The sequence below is a fragment of the Dermacentor variabilis genome, chromosome 7 (genome assembly GCF_050947875.1).
Source record: "Dermacentor variabilis isolate Ectoservices chromosome 7, ASM5094787v1, whole genome shotgun sequence".
NCBI classification, from domain to species: domain Eukaryota; kingdom Metazoa; phylum Arthropoda; class Arachnida; order Ixodida; family Ixodidae; genus Dermacentor; species Dermacentor variabilis.
In genome coordinates this window covers 74,113,049-74,139,454 of record NC_134574.1, presented here as the reverse complement: position 1 = coordinate 74,139,454, position 26,406 = coordinate 74,113,049, and the positions used below count along the sequence as shown (strand labels likewise).

At 47.6% G+C, this 26,406-nt stretch overlaps 1 protein-coding gene and 1 long non-coding RNA gene across 2 annotated transcripts; both read left to right on the top strand.

Moving 5' to 3' along the window:
* The first annotated feature begins 8,222 nt into the window (after positions 1–8,222).
* On the top strand, positions 8,223–8,995 carry LOC142586846 (NPC1-like intracellular cholesterol transporter 1). The gene has a single exon (XM_075697717.1). The coding sequence runs from the start codon at positions 8,243–8,245 to the stop codon at positions 8,924–8,926; it is 684 nt and encodes a 227-aa protein (XP_075553832.1). The 5' UTR covers positions 8,223–8,242; the 3' UTR covers positions 8,927–8,995.
* A 13,749-nt stretch (positions 8,996–22,744) lies between these two features.
* On the top strand, positions 22,745–24,455 carry LOC142586845 (uncharacterized). The gene is made up of 2 exons (XR_012829258.1): positions 22,745–23,152; positions 24,325–24,455. It is a non-coding gene; the product is annotated as an uncharacterized LOC142586845 (long non-coding RNA).
* The last annotated feature ends 1,951 nt before the right edge of the window (positions 24,456–26,406 follow it).

Here is a 26,406-nt window from a genome sequence, read left to right as displayed (position 1 = left end):
CACCATGCCTCCCGGTGACGAGCCCGCCTCTGCAACGGCTTCGGCTGGTTCGACTGCTCCCGTCGTCACGGTTGCCCAACATCGCGACCCTGGTGTGTTCTCTGGCCTGGAGGGACAGGACGTTTACGAATGGCTCAAGCTATATCAACATGCCCGCGCTAATAACAGGTGGGACCCAGCCATTATGCTCGCCAATGTAATCTTTTATCTTGGCGGCACGCCACGCGTGTGGTACCAGACGCATGACGAAGAGATCAGCAGTTGGGACTCTTTCAAGGAAAAGCTACGGGAATTGTTCGGCGACCTCATTGGCCGCAAGGTTACCGCGAGAAACACTCTTGCGTCTCGCGTTCAGACATCTACAGAGCCGTACGTACTGACCATCATGCTCTCTGCTGGCTCTCATCGCTAAGAAATCCTACAGGCCGGCTTGGTCGGTGGGCTTTGAGACTACAAGAATTTTCATATACCGTGGTGTACAAGTCTGGCCGCCTGCACCAAAACGCTGACAGCTTGTCGCGTTACCCTGTTGACGACCCTGACTCCTCCAATATTACCAGTGCTGCTTGCGTATTCTCTGTGTCGCAGCTCCTTCATTTCGCCGTCGAGCAACGTCGTGACGCCTACATCTGTGCACTCATCGACCGTTTTGAACACTCTCCGGCCGACGCCACACTACGCCTCTTCGTCCTCCGCGATGGTACTCTGTACCGTCGTAACCTTCATCCGGACGGCTCTGCGTTCCTACTTGTCATACCTAAACACCTCTGCTCAACCGTTTTAGAAGAGCTTCACGACGCACGAACGGCAGGACACCTCGGCGTATCTCGAACCTATGACCGTGTACGTCGCCGTTTTTTCTGGCCGGGCCTTGCCCGTTCCGTACGACGTTACGTCGCCGCCTGTGAACTTTGCCAACGACGCAAGAAGCCTTCCCAGCTCCCCGCTGGTTACCTGCAGCCGCTCGACATCCCTGCCGAGCCCTTCCATGTGTCGGCTTAGACCTTCTCGGCCCATTTCCGGAATCTACATCAGGAAACAAGTGGGTTGCAGTCGCGGCGGACTACGCGACCCGCTATGCCGTAACCCGCGCTCTTCCGACCAGTTGCGCAACTGATGTTGCGGACTTCCTCCTGCATGATAACATTTTGATTCATGGTGCTCCGCGTCAATTGCTAACAGACCATGGCCGTACGTTCTTAGCTAAAGTCATTGACGACATCATGCGTGCCTGCTCAATACAGCATAAGTTTACCACCTCCTACCACCCTCAAACGAACGGCCTCACTGAGCGTTTGAACCGCACCCTTACAGACATGCTATCCAAATAAGTTTCAGACGACCACCGTGACTGGGACCAGGCTCTACCTTACATCACCTTTGCGTATAACTCTTCCAGTCTCGACACTGCTGGCTTTTCTCCTTTTTGCCTATTGTATGGCCGTGAACCGACGCTACCACTGGGCACTGTTCTTCAGTCCACCACAGCATCAACTAGCGCTTATGCCCGTGATGCTATCGCCCATGCTGACCATGCTCGCCAACTTGCGCGCGCTCGTCTACAAGTTTCTCAAGACAAACAAAAGCAGTGCTACGACCTCCGTCACCGTGATGTCAATTTTGTCCCTGGCACCCTCGTGTTGCTTTGGTCACCATCGCGTAAAGTTGGCCTTTGTGAAAAACTGCTTTCTTGCTACACGGGCCCATGTCGCGTGCTTCGCCAAGTGACAGATGTCACCTACGAAATCGTTCTCGCTACGCCCACTACGTCCTCTGCTGTGACAACCAGTGACATTGTCCACGTCGCCCGACTCAAGCCCTACAACTCTCCACGTGCCTTGGATATTTAACTGCACCGTGACGGCGCTTTTGCCGCCGGGGGGTAGTATTGCGATGTTATCGGTAGATACCCGAGAGACGAGCCGCCGTGAGAACGACGACGAAGTGGGTCGGTGCCCTTGGCGCGAGTGAATGTCGGCCTGGCGCTCTGGCTCCAGTCTAGTGTAAATAGTCTGTAAATAGCCTCTTTTGTCTTTGTCTTTCTCCACGTAACAATATGACAATGTCATTTGTATATCTATATTTGACACTTAAAACTTTAAACAATTCAGCCCATTTTTACAGATTGCTACGGTGGCACGTTGAGGGTGTAAAGGCGTTTATTAGTCGCCGGCGTTTTGGACCTACGGTTAGAGCAGGGCACGGACTCCCGGTAGGAGCGACGTTTCGTAGTGCAAAAACGCTGGAGAGGCTGAGCCACTAGAAAGCAGTGGAGAGGGTGGCCTACTATAGCGTCTCTCTTCTTCTCTACAATTGCTCCCGGCAACGAAAAGGGAGCCGCCCCGCGGCCTGCAGATCCTCATTATGAGTGCGGCTTGAGGCGTTCGACGTTGACGATGTCTCATCTACGACGGCACATGTCCCTAGACGGTTTAACACGTTTGATCCCGTAATTGACGAGGGAGGCGCGTCTGGCGACACAGTAGGGCCCTTCATGCATTGAGGAGTAGTTTTGAAGAGAGACCAGGTGCAGTGGAGGGAACCACGAGCCACACAAGCGCTCCAGGAAGGAAGGTGGGCGCAGAAGTGGTGTCACCACGACTGATCTTCTCGCGCTCTTGGCCATTGGAGGTGAAGTCCCGAGGAGGACCGCGGCAATCTTCAGCATGTCTTGCCGTGGCAGAAATGGGCGCACATTCAGATGTATGCGGCCTGTATGGTGGAATTGTGTCGATTGTGTCCCTGAATCCGCCGTGGTTGCTCCGTGGCTATGGCGTTGGGCTGCTGAGCACGAGGTCGCGGGATCGAGTCCCGGCAACGACGGCCGCATTTCGATGGGGGCAATATGCGAAAGCACCCGTGCACTTAGATTTAGGTGAACGCTAAAGAACACCATGCAGGTGGTCAAAATTTCCGGAGTCCTCCACTACGGCGTGCCTCATAATCAGAAAGTGGTTTTGGCACGTAAAACCCCATAATTATTATTATTGTGTCCCTGATAAGCGATAGGCTCGACGCTCGGTCCAGAGCGCTGCACTACGACAACGCACGAGCGCGCTCATGCGGTTTTATTTCATATTTCGCGGGCTTCCTTTAAAAGCCGAAAAAAATCGCCACGCAGCATGTACGTTGTGACAAAAAATTGGAGCGGTTGTTTCCGAATCCCCTCTACAACGCACGAAAACGCACTTGGCCGTAAAGTCAATATTAAAGATCATGAATAATTAGTCTTAGTTAACTAATTAGGCGGAATGTGAAAAAAAAATACTCTAAAGGGCGCCACATTATGGCAGACCACATGTCCTTGGTTTCATTCAGCTGAGGCTAACCACTTTTTTTTTTAATTATTGGTTCAAGTTACGTGAAACACCCTGCATACTATCGCTGGTAGCGGAGGTTGATCGTTTCCTCGCGCCGCTCGCCACGCCACGTCGCCTCGTCCGTGATTCACGCGTGATATCAATCGTTCAACTCGATACAGAGATGCAACCTTGCGGAAACAACGCCGGCATATCTTGCACAATCACCAGCAACAAATGGGCGTTTCCACCGTAGCAGCAGTAGCAAATGCTCACCAAGCACATTCCGCCGATTCGCCCGAAGCCGCGGTCTTTTGACGTAAGCAGTAAGCGGTCGCTGGCACACTCTTTGGGCGTTACATCTATTGCGTGCACTGAAGCCCTACATACGCTGACACTCATCGTCGCGCGATAAATTCATCCGCAGCATCTCTAAGCATGACGGTGTGCTACGCGACGGCACTGCCTTGCACTGCCGCGCGCCGTAACTATAATAATTAGGTCATCATTTCAATAACGTTTAATTTGATGTCCGTAACGTCATGCTGGTATGAAAGTATGACCCACCGTTCGCAGTTACAAATGGTCAGGAAAATGTTCATTTTTTACAGTGGGAAAGACACCATTGAGGACGTGCACAAATGAAAACTATACCCACGTACTATTAGTATAAATGATCACTAGTGACTGCAGTTACATTATTTAGTTATATTGTGCTGATACTTTGTTAATTGCTCATATTGATATGCATACTTGTTTGTCATTACTCGGCGACCGCATTTCACCGGCAAACAAGTGTTAAAGGTTATCGCTCAGTGCAAGACGCGCCTTTCTTTATCGGAAGCTGCTGGAGTGTTATTGATGGTTCTACCCGTTGTGTGTGTTGTCGCCGAGTATCGTGTAAACAACTTCCGGGCGCGACGGGATTACTGGTGTACATTCTAGAGCTTACACGAGCATCAGCGATCACGCTGGAAGGTTCATTTAGCCATGTGCAATAGCAAACGTGTCTGATCCGCAGATCGTATTTCGACGATTACCGCCTGTACTCCCGGCTACCGTTGTGTTTGAGCGTTGTTCTGTGGGCTCAAGTTTCCCCAATAAAGAGTTAGTTTCATAATGCGCAGTTTTCGCTGCTGCGTTCTTCACCACAACGAGGCAAGATAAATAAGCGTGGTTAGCAATTTGTTTTCATGAGTTATGCTAGAACATTATGTCAATTTTTTCTAAAAACCAAATGAAGCATTTTACTTGAGTGAGAAAAGGTGCTGTACCAAAGGCAGGCATGAACGAGAGGCTACCTACACGGGCAAGTGAAGATGAAACGCACATAAAACACTTTACCATGCACCGCAACTTGAGAAAAAACAGCACGCGCTGCCACACTTTAAGGCTTGGATGTTATTCCATAAACTCGTTCGGTCCGCTTCATTGTGCAGAATCTGACAGTACGATCTGTTCTTACTACGTCAGGACACGCATTTGCGTCATAGCTGTACATTCGATGCGCGCAGTTTCAACATTATAGAGGAACCCTTTCCGTCAAATAGTAGAATAAAACCAAACTGGACCCACATATATGGAGGTAGCTATACAGTATACGCCACAAGAGTACAATTAGCAGATGAATGCCTGTTGCTCGGAAATCAGGGCCCCGAAGAGCTTTGCGGGTGTTAGCGTTGGGGCACGCAGGAGGGAAGAGATTTAGAATAGGGCTTTGTGTTTGCGGATAGCGTCTTGCGCTGACAGCGCCACTACGGCGTCACAGAAAAGCTATTTGAAATAATAAATAAACTATAGCATTTTATGGTACGAATAGTAATCTTGAGTTGCGTGCATTCGTGTTTAATTACAATTTAGAGGTTAATCTGTAAGCAGAAAATAATTAGTTGCGCTTAGTTTTGAGCAAACCAACTTGCCGTTGTTTGCTCACACCAGCCAAGCTTAGCCGTGTTAGGCCTACTATCCAGAAAATACACAATCGAATTCGGAATCAGCGGCGTCTAATGAATCAATATTCATAACACACGCTGGTTGAGAGAAAGCGATAACCACAGTCACTTCTCCTAGCTTGCGAACTTCCCGCGTTACCACGAGTTGAAACCAGTTTGGTGCCAGGTTAGAGCCGTCGCTTCGGTGGGTGCCACCAAGTTTGCTGACGCAAAGCTTTTGGGGACTATTTGGGCTACCGCTAAATCGGTGAAATAGCGTTCCCAACGCAAAACCCAAACGCAGTTTGCGTCTCGCACATGCGCAGTGGCTTCGACGTTATTACTTCGGAGGCCCCAAACCTATTCTGAAACTCTCTAATACCGCCATATGCATTTGAAACGGATCTGCAAAGCGTACCAGGGAAAAAAATTCATCCAGCGGAATCGCCCTTGATGAGACATTATAGCGCGAGAGAGTTGTCGGGATTGAGTGCCGCTTGCAGTTTGAGAAAGACGAGGCACTGCATAACAATCGTTTTTTTTTAAATGCTTGCCTTAAGCTACACCGATTGCTTCGCCCCGAGGTTGGCTTCATTGCAGTAGCCGAGGACCGGGATTCTCGGGCATGAATACAGAAGTGGATGAGCAAAAAATACTCAAACCTGTTTCTTTGCAAATTAATTACTAATTATTTGTGTTTTAGAGATCGAAATCTTACCTTAGCACATTGAGAAGAAAGGGGGTTAACCGAGGGGCCCCATTTTTATTAGTCATATCATGAGAAGCCAACAAACACTGACACCAAGGACAACATAGGGGAAATTGCTTGTGCTGAATAAATGAAATAAAGAAACGATACATTAGTGGAAAACGAAGTGGATGAAAAAACAACTTGCCGCAGGTGGGAGCCGAACCCACAACCTTCGCATTTCGCGTGCGATGCTCTACCAATTGAGCTACCGCGGCGGCGTTTCCCCATCAACTTTCTTGGGTATTTATGTGTACTAGTGAGAACCCTGGGAGTGTTAGCCAGCGCCACCACTCATAGACCTTGGCGGCGGACGTTGAACGTCGTTTTTGCCGCAGGCGTCACGAGAACGTGATCTTTTTGGGTGAAGGCAACTGGTTAATAAATCCACATATGCTACCTGAAGGCATCAATGTTGCCGGATTCGAGACCCTCGTTATGTAATAAATGAGAAGAAATGGGGTTAACCGAGGGGCCCGATTTTTATTAGTCATATCATGAGAAGGCAACAAACACTGACACCAAGGACAACATAGGGAAAATTACTTGTGCTGAATAAATGAAATAAAGAAACGATAAATTAGTGGAAAATGAAGTGGATGAAAAAACAACTTGCCGTCGTTTCTTTATTTCACTTATTCAGCACAAGTAATTTCCCCTATGTTGTCCTTGGTGTCAGTGCTTGTTGGCTTCTCATGATATGACTTAGCACATTGAGACACAATGCTGTGTCCACATCGTAGTTCTCCGCAATGGGCTGGGTAGGTCTAAAGTTGTATTAAGATGATAAATATTGCGCGGAAAAGGACAATTACACCCGTTTAATGCCATGTATCATTACTACCCACACGTTGCAGTGTAAGGAAATTTACACTATAAAAATGAAGAGTTGAGTATATTTTTCATAGTTGAGGAGCGTTAGCCTAAATGAACGCTTATTCCAGTAAAAAAGAAAGATTGAGAGTAATGCTGTCTCATTTGGACCAGATAATGTCTTTTTAATGCTCTAAACTTACATCTAGCGTACGTTGTGCGTACGTTGTGCGTAGTCAATGCGCACATATGAATATGCATGAGTGAATGTCACAGATGTGTACATAGGGCTGCGATGTTGTGCAAACCACGTGGCCGTTCGTCGTCGTCCCACTGCAATGTGCGCCTGTAACTGGCCAACAGGGCAGCCCTGATGACGACCCGAAAGGCGGGGTTTCCTTGTGCGAGTTCTCCCTTGACTGCACTTTGTTATTCAGTTATTACGTACGTTGAACTGTACGCAATAAGGGTACTCAGCTTGTCGTGAAGTATAGTAATTGTTCTTACGTCATATTTTTTTCATGGCGTTACGGCGATTATCGCTAAGTATCTTTGTTTGCGGAGTTAATAGACTCACATAAGTTTCTAAGTTCCTTTTTTGCAAGTCCAGGAAACGTTAAAAGCGTATTTCGTTCATGTCGGGAAGCTGCAGGTTCGAAATAATACATGAGAAACATCCATATTCGAAACATTGGTTCGTGTTCTCAGCTTAATTTTGTGGTACGACTAAGCAAGCCACTAGCTGTTTGCGCATTTCCTTTCATTGGAGCTGAGCGCTGCTACTTTCCTGACAAGAAAGCTACGAGTCGACAAGGCGCTGGGAACGGTTTCGACATGAAAGCACCGCTATGCAACGTCAACGGGTGCGCACACCAGGTTCAATACAATTGTTATTGAGCGACAAAATTTCGCCGCAATTGCTGCGCGCCATTTGGAAGTGCTTTGCTTCAGAAGATGATGCAGTAAGGAACCGTGCCCTTCATAAACGTACTAGACAAATAAAGATTGCGGTGGCTTTAGTGAGGATGCCTAGAGGTGTGACTGATTGTGACATAAAACACTTTTATGGACGCAATGTGTTACAGAGATTTTTATCAAGGATGCTTCTGCCTTAAGACGTATGCCTGAGCTTTCCTTCAACGCAATACTCAATGAAACATATTAGATTCGCCTTGTAGCTGAACGCTTGGCTGCAACGTAGCATTTGGCTGCCCCTCTATCAGATAATTGGGTCACTTACTGCGGCGCATATCTGCCTAATGAACGGCGTACGATGACCGGCACCAGTTATCTGCAATTCATGTGATCGGCTTTATCTAACTCGCGGGAGAGACTGCGGACCATGTGCAAACGTTGCGAAAGCAGATCGATGGCTTCGTGTGGCATAAAAGGAGCAGACGCGAGCTCCACTGACGCACCGTTGAGGTCTCCGGGGACAAGCACGCGCCACGATGTCCAGCAGCTGGCTTTTCACCGTCGCTGTAAGCGTCACGCTGGTGTCGTCGGCACTGTCTCAGTGCGTGACGTACGGCTACTGCGGCACGGACGGGGACTCCGGCAAGCCGCTGCCATGCGCTGTGAAGCGTGATCCGGTCCCCATTGAGAGTAGCATCCTCAAGGACGCGTGTCCCGCGCTGATCGATTCTTCGGGCAAGTCCGTGCCTGCCTGCTGCGATGCGAAGCAGGCGGCGGCGTTCAAGTCTGAGTTGAAGAGCCTCGTGTACCTCGGCGTTAAGAAGACGGGTCCGTGCTTCCGAAACTTCCAAAACCTCGTCTGCCAGGCGTTCTGCTCGCCCATGCAGTCCGCATTCGTCGCCATCAATGGCACCAGCAGCGGGGGAAGCGACCAACCCTCGGCCACGGAATCGGTCTACGCCGTGCACAAGACGTTCGCCGAGAAAGTGTACGATGCCTGCAAGGGCATCCGCACCTACATCTTGTGGACCAAGCTGATGTCGTACATGTGCGGGAAGCACGGCGCCAGCGGCTGCTCGGCCCAGCGCTTCCTCGACTTCGTGGGCTCCACCTACTCGGAGGGTGGCCACTCGCCCATCAAGATCCGCCACGTTCTCACCGAGGGCCCGATTACGGTAGCCGGCCAGAAACTGGAGCCTTTCAACCCGAAGTTTCTCTGATTTCGCGATAAGACGTGGCAGTGACTCCATTGCCAATGGTTGAAGCAATAAATTATTACTTGAACAAGCAGCAGCTGTAAAACTGGAATTTTTTTATCTTTCTCATTTCATTTTATATATTTACTCTCAGCGTCGGTCAAGTGGAATACAGGCAGTGGGTCCAAAAATTAAACAAAGTAAAGATAATGACGTGCGAGTTTACAGAAAGGTGATCGGGAGGTTCGGTTTTCAGTTTTAGTGGATTCATAATGGCGAAAGTGGAGGTAGGCAGGTGGTTGAAGACGGATGCGGAATTCATGAGCGCAGCAGATTGATAAAAGTGCAGGAGGTCCCAAGCACCCACAAATGCTTCAGACTCCAGCGGCGCAGAACAAACCGGAGCGCCATCAGCATGGGCGCAGTTTCTGTAGTCTAGGTCTCCTACACTCACAGCAAAATAAACAGCCCCACTATGAACAGGGAGTGAGCAGCAATGCTAAATTGCACCATAAGATGCCCACTACCTGTAACATAAACTAGAGATCTACCCCAAGCTTTCACCTGTGCGAATAAATGTCAATTGCATATTTGGTTATGTCATTTCTCTGCCCTAGTACTCGTGTACTGCCTTCGGGAAGTGTAAGACGTTTCACGTAGCCTATTCCGGCTGCGTCCTTAATAAAGCCTACCCGAATTCTTTTATCCGTCATGGTTGGTACATGCTGTGAGGCATAATTGCCTGTGAGAGGACGCACATGAAGAAACCTGCTTCGTGCCGTCCGCGTTGTCGTGCTTGTTTCTCTTCGTGTTCGGTTTTTGTGCACGTCTCAGCGGCGGTTATGTCTCAATCCGCGAAAAGAAGTAAAACTTTAAAAAGTCGCAGTTTCACGCGAAAGGCGAAATATCGATTGCAATGGCAAATCATTAGAGAGCAATACGAAGTAAGGATGGCAGTTTTATCCGCAGTATAAACTTGTAAAAATTCGCTTTCTAAGAAATTAACGAGCATGGTGTCACGCGCGCACTAACAATCGTGAACACATCTCACTCGACAACCGCGGAAACGCGCTATAAGAACGCTATAGTGAGGAAACGCGTCTGCAGCAGCAAGCGAATGGACTTTGGCCCTGCCTCTCACTTCAGTGCGAACTAAGCGGCGAAAACACCGCACAAGCTAAGCTATCAGATATCGGCGCACTCTGTCCCCCTTGCAGATCGCTTTCGAGAGAGGACCCGCTTTGCCGCGCGATATGCAGCCGCCGTCAGAGTAGAACGCCTCCGCTCTCCCTCACCCCGGTGCCTTGCGTGCGACGGAAGACGGCGCGCTTCCTCCCTGCATTCTTCCCTCGCGCGCGTAATTTAGTCTCCATCGTCGGCTCACTCTCGCAAGCTTTCACTAGCACATACAGCATGCGGCAGGCGGCAACGACGTCATCGCCTTTGGACATTACACGGCAGATCACGGCGACGGCAGAAATGCGCCTAGAGTGTCCATAGAATCGCTACTGCAATAAATGTTCTTACCATGTGCCCACGTTGCGGCGCATATTGCACGCAGTATATATACTTTTCCGCTGTGCTGTTTACAATGACAATCTGCATACTATACTCGCCGCTTCTCTCACCAGAAGCACGCACTTCGCACAATAATATCCCGGTGCCACGGCACTGGGCCGTTTTTCCGCATTTGCACAGCATAAAATGCGCCGAGGATGCTTGGGCGACCCGCCCAGTGGCTGTGACGTTGCCCTGCTGCGGCCGAGGGAACGGTATCCAATCCCGGCCGCGGTGGCCGCATTTCATAGTGGGCAAAGTGCACAAAACAGCCGTATACCTTTAGGTCGGGTGCATGTTAAAGAACCTCGGGGGGTTAATATTAATCCGGGGTCCCCCCACACCGGTGCAACTCATAATCGTATCGTGAATTTGGGACGTAAGACCCTGGAATTCTAGTTGTTGCTTTGACACGTAAAACAGCACAATTTATTGTTATTTAGGATCATTTGGCGCATTTACGTGTGTTGCTCTGCTGCCACTGCAGTGACGTAGAAAAAGTAAAACGCAGGCAGCCAACGGCAGCTATTAGTGCCACTACCAGGGTACGGCAATCGCCAAAGCGGGAAATGTTTGCAAAGCGTTGGTGCCACACTTGCCTTTTGCGCTAGTGCAACAACCGCCAGCTACGTGCGACTGATGCATGCAATAGTGGCAGGCACTTGCGATACTTCTACATATACGTGTTTGCGTATTTTCCCTCTGTGTGCGTGTTTGTGTGCGCTCTGTTTTCCACATATACGAGGGTTGCATGAACGTGCGCACGAACAATTGAGCGCTTGTCAATTGCTCAGAAACATTTTAACGAGGCAAAGTTAAGGGGCCTGCGTCGCAGAAAATCATCCAGAACCACGCAGGCCCTCCGCGTGACGCAGGGGCATTAATGAACGAACTGAACTTCTCAAAGTAAAATATGTCCGAAAATTCGTAAGATGCGACTTAACAGAACCTTCAGGCATGATAGCGTCGGATTGTAATTTGAATATGCGAGTAAACATAATTCCTTAACGCGGAAACTCAGACGAACCCGTTTTCCAGCTTCCATTTGAGGTCTGTCTTAGTAGGAGCGGCGCAGCCCGCTCAGTTTCTTGCAACACTATAAAAAAAAAAACAAGAAATTTCTGTTCCTTAATATAGGTGAACTTAATATCGATACTACAATCTTGCGCTGGATTAAATGCTTCCTTTCTAACCGCTTCCAATATGTATCGGCTAACGGACATGACTCTTTCATCACTTTGCGCAGTGTGGTCTACCTCAGGGGTCTGCTTCGGGTTCACTACTCTTTCTAATTTTTGCTAATGGTCTTCCCAAGTTCGTTACTTCTTCAATAAAACCGCGCGCGATGCCTGCGTAGTTTACCGCGTCATCGCTACCGCCTCTGATCATGCTGCCCTGCAACCGGACCTTACCGCCATCTGATTCTTTAATGACCCTTAATATTATTAAATGTAAAAGCATGCGTGTATCACGGAGTTCCTCTTGCCCTGTTTCCCTCAACTGTACCCTCCATAACACATCATTAGCTGCTGTAGTATCTTATAAATATATCGATATACATCTCACCTGTAATCTCTCGTGGAACGTACATCTCCAATACATATTCAATAACGCTAACCGCATGCTGGGTTTTATACGCCGCAATTTTTCCACTGCGAATGTTCACGTGAAGTCACAACTTTATAAAACATTGGTACGTCGAAAACACGAATATGCCTACTCCCTTTGGGACCCTCGTCAAGCTAATCTAACAAGTCTTCTTGAATCACTTCAGATCACGGCCTCCCGTTTCATTCTATCAAATTATGCACGTCACGCAAGCGTATCATCAATGAAGCTGACGCTTGGTTTGCCAGACCTTGCAGTATGTTGTAAGTTTACGCGCTTATGCCTCTTTCACAAGATTTACTACATTAATCCCTTTCCTAAAAAATTAGTTGTTCCTTAACCCATCCTACATTTCACATGGCATCGATCGCGAAATGAAAGTGGCGGTACCACCATGAAACCCCAACTCTCTTTCAATCATTTACACCACGCACTGCCGACAACTGGCACCACCTTCCCGCCTCCATCGCTGCCATCTGCGACAGGATTAATTTCAAGATTTCCAACCACTCCATATGTACTCAACACGCCTCTCTGTAGTGCCGTCGGACGTTGAGAGTATGTGACTAAATAAATAAATAAATAAATAAAACTTGCCATGGTGCATAGCGTTCGCCGCCAGCGTTTCCAGGAACACGTTACAGTCACATAAGCTGCAGTTGCCGGGAAGCATGAAAAGCAGTCAGGAGTCATTGAATACTGTGGCGTTCCCCGCTTGAAGTCGAACTCGAAGCGTCCTCCCCGAATTTTTGTTTTCGTTACGCGTATGTGAAGTTTAGAACTGCTGTCGTTATAGCTTTTCATTATTTGTATTTTTTGCTTAAACCTTTTTCGGGTGCATTTATGAAATCAAAGAAGTGGTATAGCCGCGCTACTCCTCTTGCGGCTACTCTTTTCGTGTCTAACAGGCACCGACATCTAATTTATTGCAGCTAATAATAAACAAACACAATCGAAAACTAATAAACCTGTCAGCGTTATGACATGCATGGAATTCCTGACGAATATTTCTTGACCAGCCATGGTTGCTTAGTGGCTGTGCTGTTGGGCTGCTGAGCACGAGGTCGCGAGATCGAATCCCGGCCACGGCGGCCGCATTTCCATGGGGGCGAAATGCGAGAATGCCCGTGTACTTAGATTTAGGCCGAATTTCCGGAGTGCCCCACTACGGCGTGCCTCATAATTAGATTGCGGTTTCCGCACCTAAAACCCATGAAATTAATATTTAACACTCTTTTACGACAAAGCCCGGGACGATGTCTGAACCTCCTTGTTTCTGATTAGGCACTGTTTTACGGTGATATTTATGGTTTTAATGCATAAGAACACAATGACGTGTTGACGTGAAGTTTAATCATCACGCATTTTACCATAAAGCGTAATCGTCAGCTCGCGAGGTGAACATCTGTTAAATTATTCAATTCCAAGTTCCTTTTCCAATTCCTGCCTAATCTTCAAGTAGGCGCTGCTATGTCTTTCAGCGTGTTGTCGCCCAGCTGGGTACAGAGTAAGTTCGCTTGCCAGCTTTATTATTCTGCGGCATGCTAAAGGCAGTAGAATGCTTTGCCGAAGGTTCAGGAAAGTGCATACTGCAAGCCAGCAACCGACTAGCACTGAACATAAGTGAAAGCTTTGAGAACAGGCGAGACGTTGGCAGAAAGTCTTAGGAGTAGCGTTGACGACACCCTCATGTGAGACAACGACACCGGGCAAAAGCGCGGCGCGGAATATTTGCGAAGACGTCGATTCCCAAGTTTACGGTGAAAAATGAAAAAAAAAAAATAGCTAAAGTATAGCAATTCTTCCAGCCAGCTACTCCTGAAAGGAAGCGTTAGCTCGGGGGCCAACTCCGATTACCTCATTCAAATACATGTGAAACGTAGAAATTGTCTAAAGAGTCAAGTGCTGCACCGATTCAAATGAAATTTATTTCATTTCAGAGAGAAATGTAAACGTTAATGAATCTAGGAAGTAACATTTTAATTGGAGGCCTGGAATTTTTAGCAGAAATTTCTGAATATTGTCAAGTTCAAAAAAAAAAAAAAAAGAAATGAAGCTCGAAGTACACAAATCTGTTACTGTGCACCAAAAACAGATATCGCAGTTTCATAAACTGCATCTCTTACAAAACTTAAAGCGGACAAATTTGTTGCACAAATTTACAGCCCACCTAATAGTGTTTGCAAACTTAGCCATAATTTAGCAAGAGTCTTACTCGCAAGTTACTGGTATATCTCACGGCTGTAACTACACGTTAAATGGAACCTGGAGAAAAACCTTACGTCGAGGTAGATTGAAATATTAGGCACCTGTTATAACGTTCTTCACTCGTAGCGACAACAAACCATTTATCAGTAATAACGTTCTTCACTCGTAGCGAGAACAAACCATTTATCAGTGAGAAGTGACAAACATGTAAAATCAGAGTGGCGCCGCCTGTTGTCGGCTGTGCTGCCTCTCATGTGACGTCAGCACTGCTTAACTCGGACAGAGCTGCATAAAAGGAGGCCTTGTGGTGATTTCATTAAAGCGAGCTCGCTTTAAATACGCCAGCTCGTCTCATCTAGCGCGGGCGGCTCAAATTGAGGCGCAGGAGTGATGCCTTCGGTGGCTACCTTCTGCGCAACAAAGTGACATGTTTGCACACAAAGAACAGTTGTGGACTTCTAGACGAACAATACATCAATATAACTCAACTTAATGTTTTCCTTTCGTGACCCTTTAAATTTGTTCGTCTTACACGCCTTAATAGATGGAGTTTACAGAAATGTGATATCATTCCTTACTTCTGAGGCACAGATGGAAAACTCCGTACTTGGGCTCTTTCTTTTTTCTCTTTCAGGTTTACAACGCCCAACAATTTTTGTAAAATAACACGGCGACCTAAATAGAAAATTCTTACCTACAGTCACTAAACATTTTTTTTACTCCACCTTTAAGTGCAACGTCATCAATATAGGTGCAGTGGTTGCCGAGCAAAATAATTTTTCTCCGTTCCCATGTGTCTATATAGAAGCTGCCGAACTAAAGCTTCCGTTAAGTCGTTCGCTGCAAAACTCGAAAAAAAAATTCTTCATTCCTCTACTGGAATGAGCTCACATTTTGGCAAGCCGCATGTTCACACATAAGCTCTTCCGTAATCATGCTGTGACACAACATTAACGCTAATGAAGCTTAAATCCCTTCCGTATAGTTTGACAATGTTAATCTACAATATTCTTCTTCTTTACAACGAGCCGCATATTATGTGAAACGATGGCTTGAGTAGTGAATCAGTGTAAGAGCGTACTACATCACAAGCCCACAGCCAGCATTAACATCGCACCAACGATATCTATACGCTACAAAAGACGACATAATTGCAGAGATAGTATATTTTACCTCGAACTGGGCAACAATATAGCCTTCACGCTCGGCATATTGGGGATTCTGTAAGGGCAAGCGGCTGATAAGAAACCAGTCAGATACTTTCGCACTGAATTCTTCGTTCGGCTGCTGTTTCGTAAAGAACGATATCGAGCCCTGTATCGTCACCGTTATCGGCTGACGCTCATCACCCGATCGGAGGTCTACGCGATAAGCACAGCCACTTTCAAGTGGACATTGCACATAGCGTGAGGGTTATCAGTGACCTGCGTTAGAAGGATTTCGCCGAGGAGAACTTCAGTAAGCTATAAATGTCCCCCGGACATAATAAGATAAGCACGTCAACATAATGGGTTCCTGTAACGCAGCAGATGGTTTGATGGCTAGATAAATGAAGACAAGGGAAGATGAAATACCAGAGTCTTTTTTGACGTATTTCAAAGTAAAATGACTTATGTGACGAGACGGGAATGTGACACTCACGAGCGCTTAAATTCTATTTTTTTTTCTCTCAAGTATGCAAGGTACAGAAGGTCGGAATAAAGAAAAAGGAAAATAGACACAAGAACTATCATAAACATTAGGTCACCAAATAATCACCGTTGCAATTTCGCGTGAGAAAAGAAAGTGAAAAATGTTAACTCCTTTTTTGTTAGCCTCGTAAAAGCTATGCTCACGCATGCACCCGTCGGGTTTTTCAATTAGACGTGAGTCCGTGATTTGCCGTGTAAACTGATCTGCACATCTTCATAACACGAGCCCACGAGCGCTCAGCTTTCAACTAGATTTTCTTTTCACAACACACAATGTACATTACGTCAGATATAACAGAATATAGCAACGGGAAGAATACACAAGAACTGCGGCACAGATTAGGTCACCAGATAATCGCAGCTGCGATTTCGTGTTCGAAAATAAAGTGAAATTTTTTAGCTCTGTATTGTTAGCGCTATGGAAGCTATACTGACGCATGCATCGTTCGGGTATTTCATTAAAATGTGGGTCCGTTATTTCGCCTGTAATCTTATCTACAGATCTGCATAATACAGTAATCTCTTTGAGAAGAGCGGAACGCATCTACAATGGCAATAAAAGATGCCTAAATTGCTGAGACCCTGTCTCGGTAACATTGTAGTTATCCGTCTTGAGCCTTTCATTTACGCAATGGCCCACTTTTTCCTCGTAGGGCTTACCGCAGGAGAAAGAAGAAAAAAATACACAGCGTTCCGAATGCAGCGCAGAAAAACGCTAACCACGTGGTAGCTCTATTGTCTATGGCGTCGCGATGCTAAGCTCAAGGTCCCAATCCCAGCCACGGCGGCTGCATTCCGATGGGCGGGAAACTTAAAAACGCTCGTTAACTTCAATTTAAGGACCCGTTACAGAACTCCAGGTGGTCTAAATTAATCCAGAGTCCCCCACCAAGGCTTGCTTCAGAATCACATCGTGCTTTAGGCACATGATACCAATAATCTTATTTCATTAGAGAACTTCCGATACTCAGCAGCATGCTTGCAAGAAAGAGATAGGTTCTATTGCCAGGGAGGAAGAGAGATCGACCTGAGCTGGTGCGGTCTAGTCCGCTACACTGCACTGGGAAAGAGGGAAGGGGAGTTTGTGGGAAGGATGAAGAAGTGGTCAGTGCTTGTGTCCTACATTGGACGGCGGTCCTTCTGCAGCTACTCGTCTAGTTTCGCGTGATGCAGGAACTTCAACAGCGCTTTAGTTGCCCGGATTCAAGTAGCAGTGTCAGGTCGTGGACTGAGAATAGCGTCCTCCGACAGTCTTCGATTGCCAACGCCAATTAGGGAATTATCCGAGGTCCTTCGTCCCAGCTTATACGCGCTGGGCAAGCGCATGATATGGTTTCCTGCGTATGAGGCGACTGATACCGCTTGAAACGAGGTTTCTGCAAGGGTTCTGGGGCGAAAAATAGCACGGGGGCATTTGGCTTCGTATCTATCTTCTTGGGATTGTGCGAAATTCGGCGGAGATACCGTATCACCGTTACTGCCTTCCGTTTTTCTTGCGGTATAACCGCTACATTCTCCTTTATTTACGGCCCCTCCGAATCTGCACTGCCCAATCATGAACATTTTCCACAATGATTCCCTCGCAGTGACGATCAGCCGCGAAAAGAAACCTGTCTCCACTGGACGCCTAGCTTAATCTTCTCTGCCTGTGTCACGAATAATGGTGACCGTAAGTCAATCAATCGGAATCTCGCAGAAGTTTTAGCAGAAAAAGTGACACTACATTGCGCCCTGTACGGCTGGATATGTATCCGCGGTATTTGCGGGAAAACTAACTGTCCGGCACTCGCATCAGGATAATACCATCTGATTGTCGTGCTCTCGAGAAGATTCTTCACGCGAGAATAGAAACAGCCAGAAAACAAGATAAGGTGCTGTACATCTCCCATATTCGTACATACTTGGCTCAAAACAGAGGAGCATCTTAAATGCCCATGTTCGAATATAAGCGGCGGTTATCCTTAACCTGTATAATAGGATGACTTCTGCGCGGCAAGACCCTTTCGAGCACAGGAATGTTGCGGCGCTTTCCAGAGCGAAGCAATGTAGCGACGGATTGTCTCTTTAAGGAGCTGGTTATCCAGCGGCGCTCAGAAATGCTGGCCACCTTGAAAAGCAAGCTTGTCATTTCTTTAATTACCAGTGATAACACGATGTTATCTACTGAAATATTGCTTTATTGCTCCCTTTTCTGCGATTTTTGTAAGTGAAGCCAGACACTAACGACGAACTTGTTTCAAGCCACTCGACGAGATAGTTGAATGGCAAACTTCTAATTGACAGAAACCTGCAATAAACATCCCGCAAAGTGTGCCACAAAACAGTGCGCCGCCATCCTAAGGTGGTACACTAGTCACCCTAGCCATAGCATACACTGTATTCTGTTCATAGTACACTTTAGAGAAGCGAAAGTACATGTATGAAACAGAAAACACAGCGCTATCAAGTCACCATGAGTCTAATCGGCTTCAAACTTTTACGAGGGAGCGCTGCGTCGGCGTGGCTGACACAAAAGCACCTTTTTCCCGTTTCCTCTGTCGAAAGCCCTTGCACGCTCGTTCATTACGGCAGATAATTTCCGTTTCTACCAGCTGTGGGCTACGCTTGCGCTTACTAATTGGGACAGGCAGGTCAGTGGTTTTAGACGCTTGCGCGGGCACAGCAATCAATTCCATTATTTCACCGGCTCCTCCCTCGCGTTTACTCTTTTTTTTTGTGTGTGTGTGTTTTCCTGCCTACACGGGTTGTTAACCGGACACGTGCGCATTATTTTTTTACGATGCTTGTGTAGGTTTCTCTAGTTGATAAGGTTTCAATCGTGTGTATAATGGAACGACAAAGCCGTTTTGTTTGTTTGCGGATAGTAACTGCTGGTAGTGAACCTCGGTGACAGCGAAATGTTTATCAACCAATTCGTGTGAGAATTGTTAAGACGACTGAACACTCCGAGCTCAATTTGTAGGAGTCACAACTCTCGGTTATTTCTTTCAGTCGGGGAAGGGGTCACCAGAATTGTTGGACACTCACTAACATTCACTCATCCATGCTCTGTTTTCGGGATTCGCCAAAATCGGAAATTTTCGGATTCGCTCAAAATCTGCGGCTCTCAATCATACTAAAATCTTCACCTAGCCCCCCTCACTGGCATCATTTCACTTTCAGGCGCTAACTTCTCAGAATGCTGGTGTGATTTGAAACAGCTGTAATTTTTTTATTTTGTACACACTTATAAAACTTGCTGTTGCCTATATTTGTAATTGTATTATACAGCCACTTCGGTATTTTGTATTTGGCAGACAAGTTTTAATCTTGATCGTACGCCGTGTGAAATGTATGTGGGTGAGGTGGCCTAGTCCGGCAAACTGATGCCTTTACCCTTACAAAAATGACTGTTGATTAACCATTGATATATTGTTGGGCAATTGTTGAAACAACGGACTTCAACAAATTTTCAAGAGCAATTGAGTTCACTCAACCCTTGCACAACAATATTACCGTTGAGTGTTCTCAATAAACAATTTATTGGGTAATTTGTGTTGATTTTTCTAGTTGTTTGTTGTGTAGCAGTTGAGTCCAGTATACAATAATTAGGACTCGCATATGAAGACATTCCAAACATTTATTGCGATGCGTTCCAACCTCATTCCTGTCATATTGCGGCAGGTAGGTTCTTCTTTCGTCTCGCTTTCATTAAAAGACAATAATGTGTGACCGATGGGGTGGAATCGAACGTCGGCCGTCGAGCCCGGTAATCTAACCAATAGGCCACGAGCGCGCGCATACTCCTCTCATTCGAAAGCCAGTAAGCTCTGAAATGCTTCGGGCGTGCGCCGCGTGCCACTTCCTCGCGCTGTCGCTACAGCTGGCGCTTTGAAGCGCCTATCTCCGGGACCGCCCCGCTTTCGTAGCCGTTTTCCATACGTAAAAACTGCAACGTTAGACTAGATTCACGACCGCCCAAGTTCATAACGATTTATTTCTTCGCCGGTGTACAAATTCCATCGTCCTTTTAACATACACTAGACGACATAGCCATTGGTACGATTTCAAATGAGCACGTTTCGGGGAGCAGAATAATGCGAAATTCACTTGCAAACACGGTGACTACGCACATGTGGAGTTCCCCAAAAGCCCCTGCATCTACGCGCCACCGCCGCTTCCTAAGTAGCGACAACCTTTGTTGAGCGCCGCCTTTTCCCCTCACACTAAATCCGGTTGCGGTATTTTCGGTTCCGGCATTTCCGGTTTAAAAATTTCCGGTTCCGGCGTTTACGCTTCCTGGAGTTGCGCTGCGGGAATTTCCGCTTTGACTGCTGTTCTGTTCCACTCGGAACAGAAAGCTGCAGCTACGTAAGTTCCGCTTGACGCCGGAAGGAAAGGGGGAGAGTGGGAGAGGAGCGTGGAGGAGGAGGGCAGGTTGGCGGTACTAAAGCCCCTCCATACACGTTTCCGCCGACCAGGTTAAGTACCGCCAACCTGCCCTCCCCCTCCACGCTCCTCTCCCACTCACCCCCTTAGCTTCCGGCGTCAAGCGGAACTTACGTAGTTGCAGCTTTCTGTTCCGAGTGGAAGTGACGCTTTGTTTTTTAGCGTTGTTTACTTTCGCGCCGCTGGAGAGGCTTCAATTGCACGAGCTGCGGTTGAAACTGTGAATGCGATTCCATCCAAGAACTACCGCCTACTGTAACCAGCGATCTGCTCGTGTTCGCTGCTTCGCGTCAACTAAAGCCCCTACATCCACGCGCCACCGCCGCTTTCTTAAGTAGCGACAACCTTTGTTGTGCGCCACCTTTTCCCCTCACGCCAAACCCGGTTCCGGTATTTCCGGTTCCGGCATTTCCGGTTTAAAAATTTCCTGTTCCGGCGTTTCCGCTTCCTGGAGTTGCGCTGCGGGAATTTCCGCGTTGACTGCCGTTGGACGATGGTGAGACGCCCGCGCGTGCTTAGCAGAGCTGTGGCAGTCACCATAAGAAGAATGCACAGGGGACAAGCTGTGTATTCCGCTGAGGTAGTAGTTCGCGGTCGCTGTTTTCCAAATGCACGAAAAACGGCAGTGGTCTCCAAGCGCCTAGGCACTACATCCCACTGTACGTTGTCGCTCGTGCCACAACCCATCGCAGGTTGACGCGAAGTAGCGAACACGAGCAGATCGCTGGTTACAGTAGGCGGTGGTTCTTGGATGGAATCGCATTCACACTTTCAACCACAGCTCGTGCAATTAAAGCCTTTTTAGGGACGCGAAAGTAAACAACGCTAAAAAACAAAGCGTCACTTCCACTCGCAACAGGAAGCTGCAGCTACGTAAGTTCCTCTTGCCGCCGAAAGCTAAGGAGGTGAGTGGGAGAGGAGCGTGGAGGAGGAGGGCAGGTTGGCGGTACTTAACCTGGGCGGCGGAAACGTGTATGGAGGGGCTTTAGCGTCAACCTGCGACGGGTTGTGGCACGAGCGTCAACGTACAGTGGAATGTAGCGCCTGGGCGCTTGGAGACCACTGCCGTTTTTCGTGCATTTGGACAACAGCGACCGCGAACTACTACTTCAGCGGAATACAACAGCTTGTCCCCTTTTCATTCGTCTTAAGGTGACTGCCACAGCTCTGCTAAGCACGCGCGGGCGTCTCACCATCGTCTAACAGCAGTCAAAGCGGAAATTCCCGTAGCGCAACTCCAGAAAGCGGAAACGCCGGAACCGGAAATATTTAAACCGGAAATGCCGGAACCGGAAATAGCGGTACCGTATTTAGTGTGAGGGGGAAAGGCGGCGCACAACAAAGGTTGTCGCTACTTAAGAAAGCGGCGGTGGCGCGTAGATGCAGGGGCTTTACCCAAAAGTAGACACGGCGGCGGCGCCGACACGAGACGACGCTACCTTCGAGCATCGGAGGCGCTGTGGGAAGCGTAGGATGCAAGCGCGCACACGCTACAAACATGCCCGTGTGAGGTCTTCGAATTTCCTGCGGCGTATGCTGTGTCCGTAAAGCAAATATAGTTTTTTTATCCAATGTCCGTGGTACTAGAGATCAAAAAACGAACGCACTTTGAGATCGCAGCGCGCAGCCGCTATAACAATTGACTTCAAAGAACTTCGGATTCAGCAACAGCCGCAACAGTATCACAGCTAATCGCTGTATCTGCGGCTGCTCCCGACTCTCGCCTTGCAAGAAGCACGCCATTTATTTGAGCCTCGCCGAACTGTCGTCCTGTCATCTACCAAGCCTGCATGTCTCGTATGTTCAGAGAAATAGAAGAACACCAAAGAGGAATAAAATAAATACAGGTAACGGGCTCTTATCATACCTTAATTGTCACATCGTCATCTGCAAAGGCGCTGCAAACTATTTTAGAAGCGTTATACTTTTGTAAAAATAGCAATATTAGTAGAAATTTTTATTTCTAGGTGGCGCTACAAACGTCAAGGTAGTGTTAAGGTATGTGTGTGTGTGTATGTGTGCGTGCACGCGGTTGCAACTGTTGTAGCTTCGTTTTGCGCACCCTTTTGCAACAATACACATGGTTACCGCTAGTTTCGTAGTCGCATTTTTTGGTCATAGTATTTCTTGTTTACGCAACAAATTAGGTTGTTCTTAAAGAATAATGAAGGTTAGTGGATGAAAAATTATTGCTAATTAATTAGCGGTTTTTCAGTGCCGTTATATTGTGTTTGAAAGATTTTTATAACTCAATACGATAGTGAAGCCGTGAACGGCTTTCATACTCAGTTACTTGGTTGCAGTTGTGCCATAGAGAAAGAAATTCAGCAAGAGGGGACACTCTTCAAAAACTGGCAACAGGAAAGACGTCACGCCTAGTTTCAACAACATCCGTTAGTTGACGCGAGCATCAGAAAAAAAAAGAATGTGAAATAAACTTCCAGACAACGTTTTATTTTTTTTATTCTTTCCCACTAAAAGTGAAAAAGTTTTGCGTGTAAATGAACTTACACTTTGCAACTTTTTGTTGCGTTGCCTAGCAACAAGCTAGCGGCACGCCAGACGCGCGTGCATACGTCATGCGCCAGACAAGCCGCAGGAGTGAGCGAGGCCGGCCGTACGTGCGAAGCTCGCGTGCTCGGCGACCCGTCTGTTTTGGATATAGCCCATGTTTTTGGGCTCCCGGCCTTCTCTATGCTTTTCTTGCGTATCGTCTGCATTTCGACACGGCACCACTGCACTACTGGACTACGGCAAGGTGAGAAATTGTGTTTGACAGTGTGCGGCGCATTTTAAGCACATTTAGGCTTAGTTCGAGTGGCGCAGTTAGCGAAAAACAGCTCCGCCGTCCTGGCGCAGTTAATTTGAGTTAATGCCTCGTCCTGGGAGATGTTTGCGACGCTTTCTATGAGCACCAACATTACTGTAACTTATTTCGGTAGGTTTTGGGCACGCTTGCCGCGCCCGGCTTATTGACGCAGTAAGCGAAAACCGGCTCGGCCGTGTGAGGCATTTGCGCGTGTACATACATGCGTGTACTGCGTCGTAGCGCCTAAGACAGACAAGTTTTCGCGCATTCTGTGGCCCCCAACATTATTGTAACTAGCGTCGTTATATTTGGGGTAGTTTAGAAGCACGGTTGCCGCGCCCGGCTTATTGACGCAGTTAGCGAAAAGCAGCTCGGCTGTGTGCCGCAGTTAGTTTCGCGTGTACTGGATCTTACTGGTAGAAGTTCGTGACGCATTCTCTGACCCGAAAAAGTATTGTAATTTATCTGGTAACTTTTTGGCATATCTTAAGGCTTGCTCGCCGCGCCTGGGGTTGTGAAGGTGTTAGCAAAAAAGCAAGCCGGCCATAGTGAGTTAGTTTTGCGTGTACTGAATTTTAGTGGGACAAGTTTGTGACGCATTTTATAAAACGCGACGAGCGATTGCCGAGAGATAACACGGGAGTGTTGCATGCGCCGGCAGGACGCGTAAAAGATAACACGGAGGAGCTCAAGAACACGACATTTACGTATTATGTGCGACTGAAAACAGGCTTTGCACCCACGAGTCTGACTTGAGTGCGATTAGAAGGCATTCTGCGAGCGTGTAACATGGACTGGCTGAGCCTGTGTTGTAGCCACCTTTGTGTACTTCGCGTACCATCGTGTCGACTGAGGCCAAGTTGTTTTGGAAACGCGCAGTCACCCGTGTATTTGTGCACTTAAAGTGCAGGAAATAATGCCAGGTAAAGGAGGGGTGCTTGAAAATCGGATGTTCAGATTTTATGGCATTGTTTCGGAGGAGTCTTTGCTGCGAAATGTACGTAAAAGTGAATTTATCTGTAATGCCTCTCATTCACCACTTACGCACGTTTCGCCTCTACACGAAATACTCCTGTTAGGTCAAAATGCCAAAATGATACATGCTTGTAATTTACTTTCAGCTGATGGGATCCGGTGGAGCATCGTACGGCAACGACTGCTGCTTACCTGGTGCCACAACTTTCGATGAATGCAGAAGAAGCCCGGAACGAGCATTTATATAGAGCAAAATAAACATTTCATCATTTCAGAAGACTTCTTTCGTTTTCTTTATGAAATTGCACCTGACAGATTCGGTGCAGTCTTGTAAAGGTCAATCGCAATCATTTCTACGTAATAATGAAACGATTCCACGCCAAGGCCACGCGAGGTTCAGCAGAAGCGAAAAAAAAAAACAATGCCGCGCCGAGCAGCGGAGCCGGCGCGGCGTGTACCAACTGGTGTTCAAAACGCGCGCCCCCAAAACCGAAACCGGAAGGAGTCAACAACATCCACTTGGTGTGCTACAGTCAATTCGGCCGCTGGGCTCTATGGGAGTGTCCGCTCTTGTTGAAATTTCTTTCTCTATGGTTGTGCGGTGGTTCACGCCTCGTGCTTTTTGTGAAAGTACTTTTTTCTTTTAGGGCACGATGACGCACATTTTAGTGAAATGCTTTAACGACGACAAGTGGGACGTTTATCCGTTGAAGTCGTTGGCTGACCCAGCTACTAGTCTTCGACTGATATGCGAGCCTGGCTGTTTTGATGAGTTGCGCGGCAGAGGTCATGATGCCTGTTGGAGAGAAGGCACCCCGAAACAGTCGCAGCCGAACTTCTGCAGATAGGTAAGTAATCTCGTTTTCTTGAGCACGTAGCCTTCTTTTTATTTTGACATTGACAAGCGTGAGATGGTTAAGCACACCATTCAATTTCTTCAAGCAAACCGCATGCCCCGGAGCAAATGCACGCGATACTGATGGTATCTTCGACTGGTCGCCTGTATGCCCCGAGGCTGAGTCGGGTAGATCGGTCGTTTCCCGAGCTCAAAGGTAGGGGACAAGCGCGCAAGCCGAACGTGTGACTCGCTCTCGGAGGAGGAAATTGCTGATGCGAAACCACGTGACTACTGCCCACGTCCGATGTTTCGCCTATCCAAAGCTCCCGGCGCTGCCGGAAAAACCGGCGGACGTGCCGGCGGGAAGAATGTTCGTCGAGACGCCAGCATGCAGTGGCCTAGGTTGCCAAGGTTACGGTGGGCCGTCGCCAACAGCAGCGACAAGGTAAATATACCTGGTACCGAAGCTTCCATAGGAGCCCATACGTTCAAATCATGGCGGTCCATCGGCGCTTCATGGGGCTTTGCGCCATCTGTATGTGGTGGGAACACTTCCGGCGGAAGAAAAATAATGTGACGCCATGTCCGTTAAAAGCAGAAGTGAGGTCATTTTGTTTTCGAAGGCGCGAAATTTGTTTTGTTGTCCTTCCTTTGCAGCTATATATTCAAATTCCCCGCCATTCGACTTGATGGGCGTTTCGAGCTTTCAGCGTGGAAAGCGATGCAGGAAGAGGCCAGCCGTACGGTTGTCGAAATCGCATCCCTGCACAGAACATACTTTCTTTGGAGGCCGACGAAAGCTTTAGGTGTAGAGTGCTGATCCTATTGTCGGATGCCAAGCCCGTCGGCCAGCGCAGTCTCACGAAAACAACTACACAATTATCTGGCGGTCGTAACCCACTCCTTTTAACTGAACAGATTAAGAAGCGATGAAGCTACCCGCGTCACCAAATTCAGACAAACTTCGACAAGCAAGAAAGCACAAACTGTGAGGGGGGCGTATTTCAACAGGTGAACATTACGAGTGCGCCTTTCTGCCCATTTGAAGACGTGCATTGCATTGCGAGTGATAGTGGCGTCAACGCCCGCTGTAGCGATGGGCGCTGAAAAGAAATGCATTTATTAATAATAATAAAATTAAACTTGTATTTTCTTAACTCGTCACGAATATATAAAAATGACTAGGAATTTTATTTTCGTTGAATGAATCTGTGTCTCGTTTGAATTAAAAAACGCCTTTTTCTTTCCCAATGTTTGTTCCCTCCAAACATAGTCGCGCTTCAATCGCTGCTCCCATAACCCCCCATGCTGATGTCGGTGACAATCTGTAGTGAACCGCTTTTCGCCCGAAGCTTCGCGACCTATTTCAATCGACCTTGGCAGCGACGCG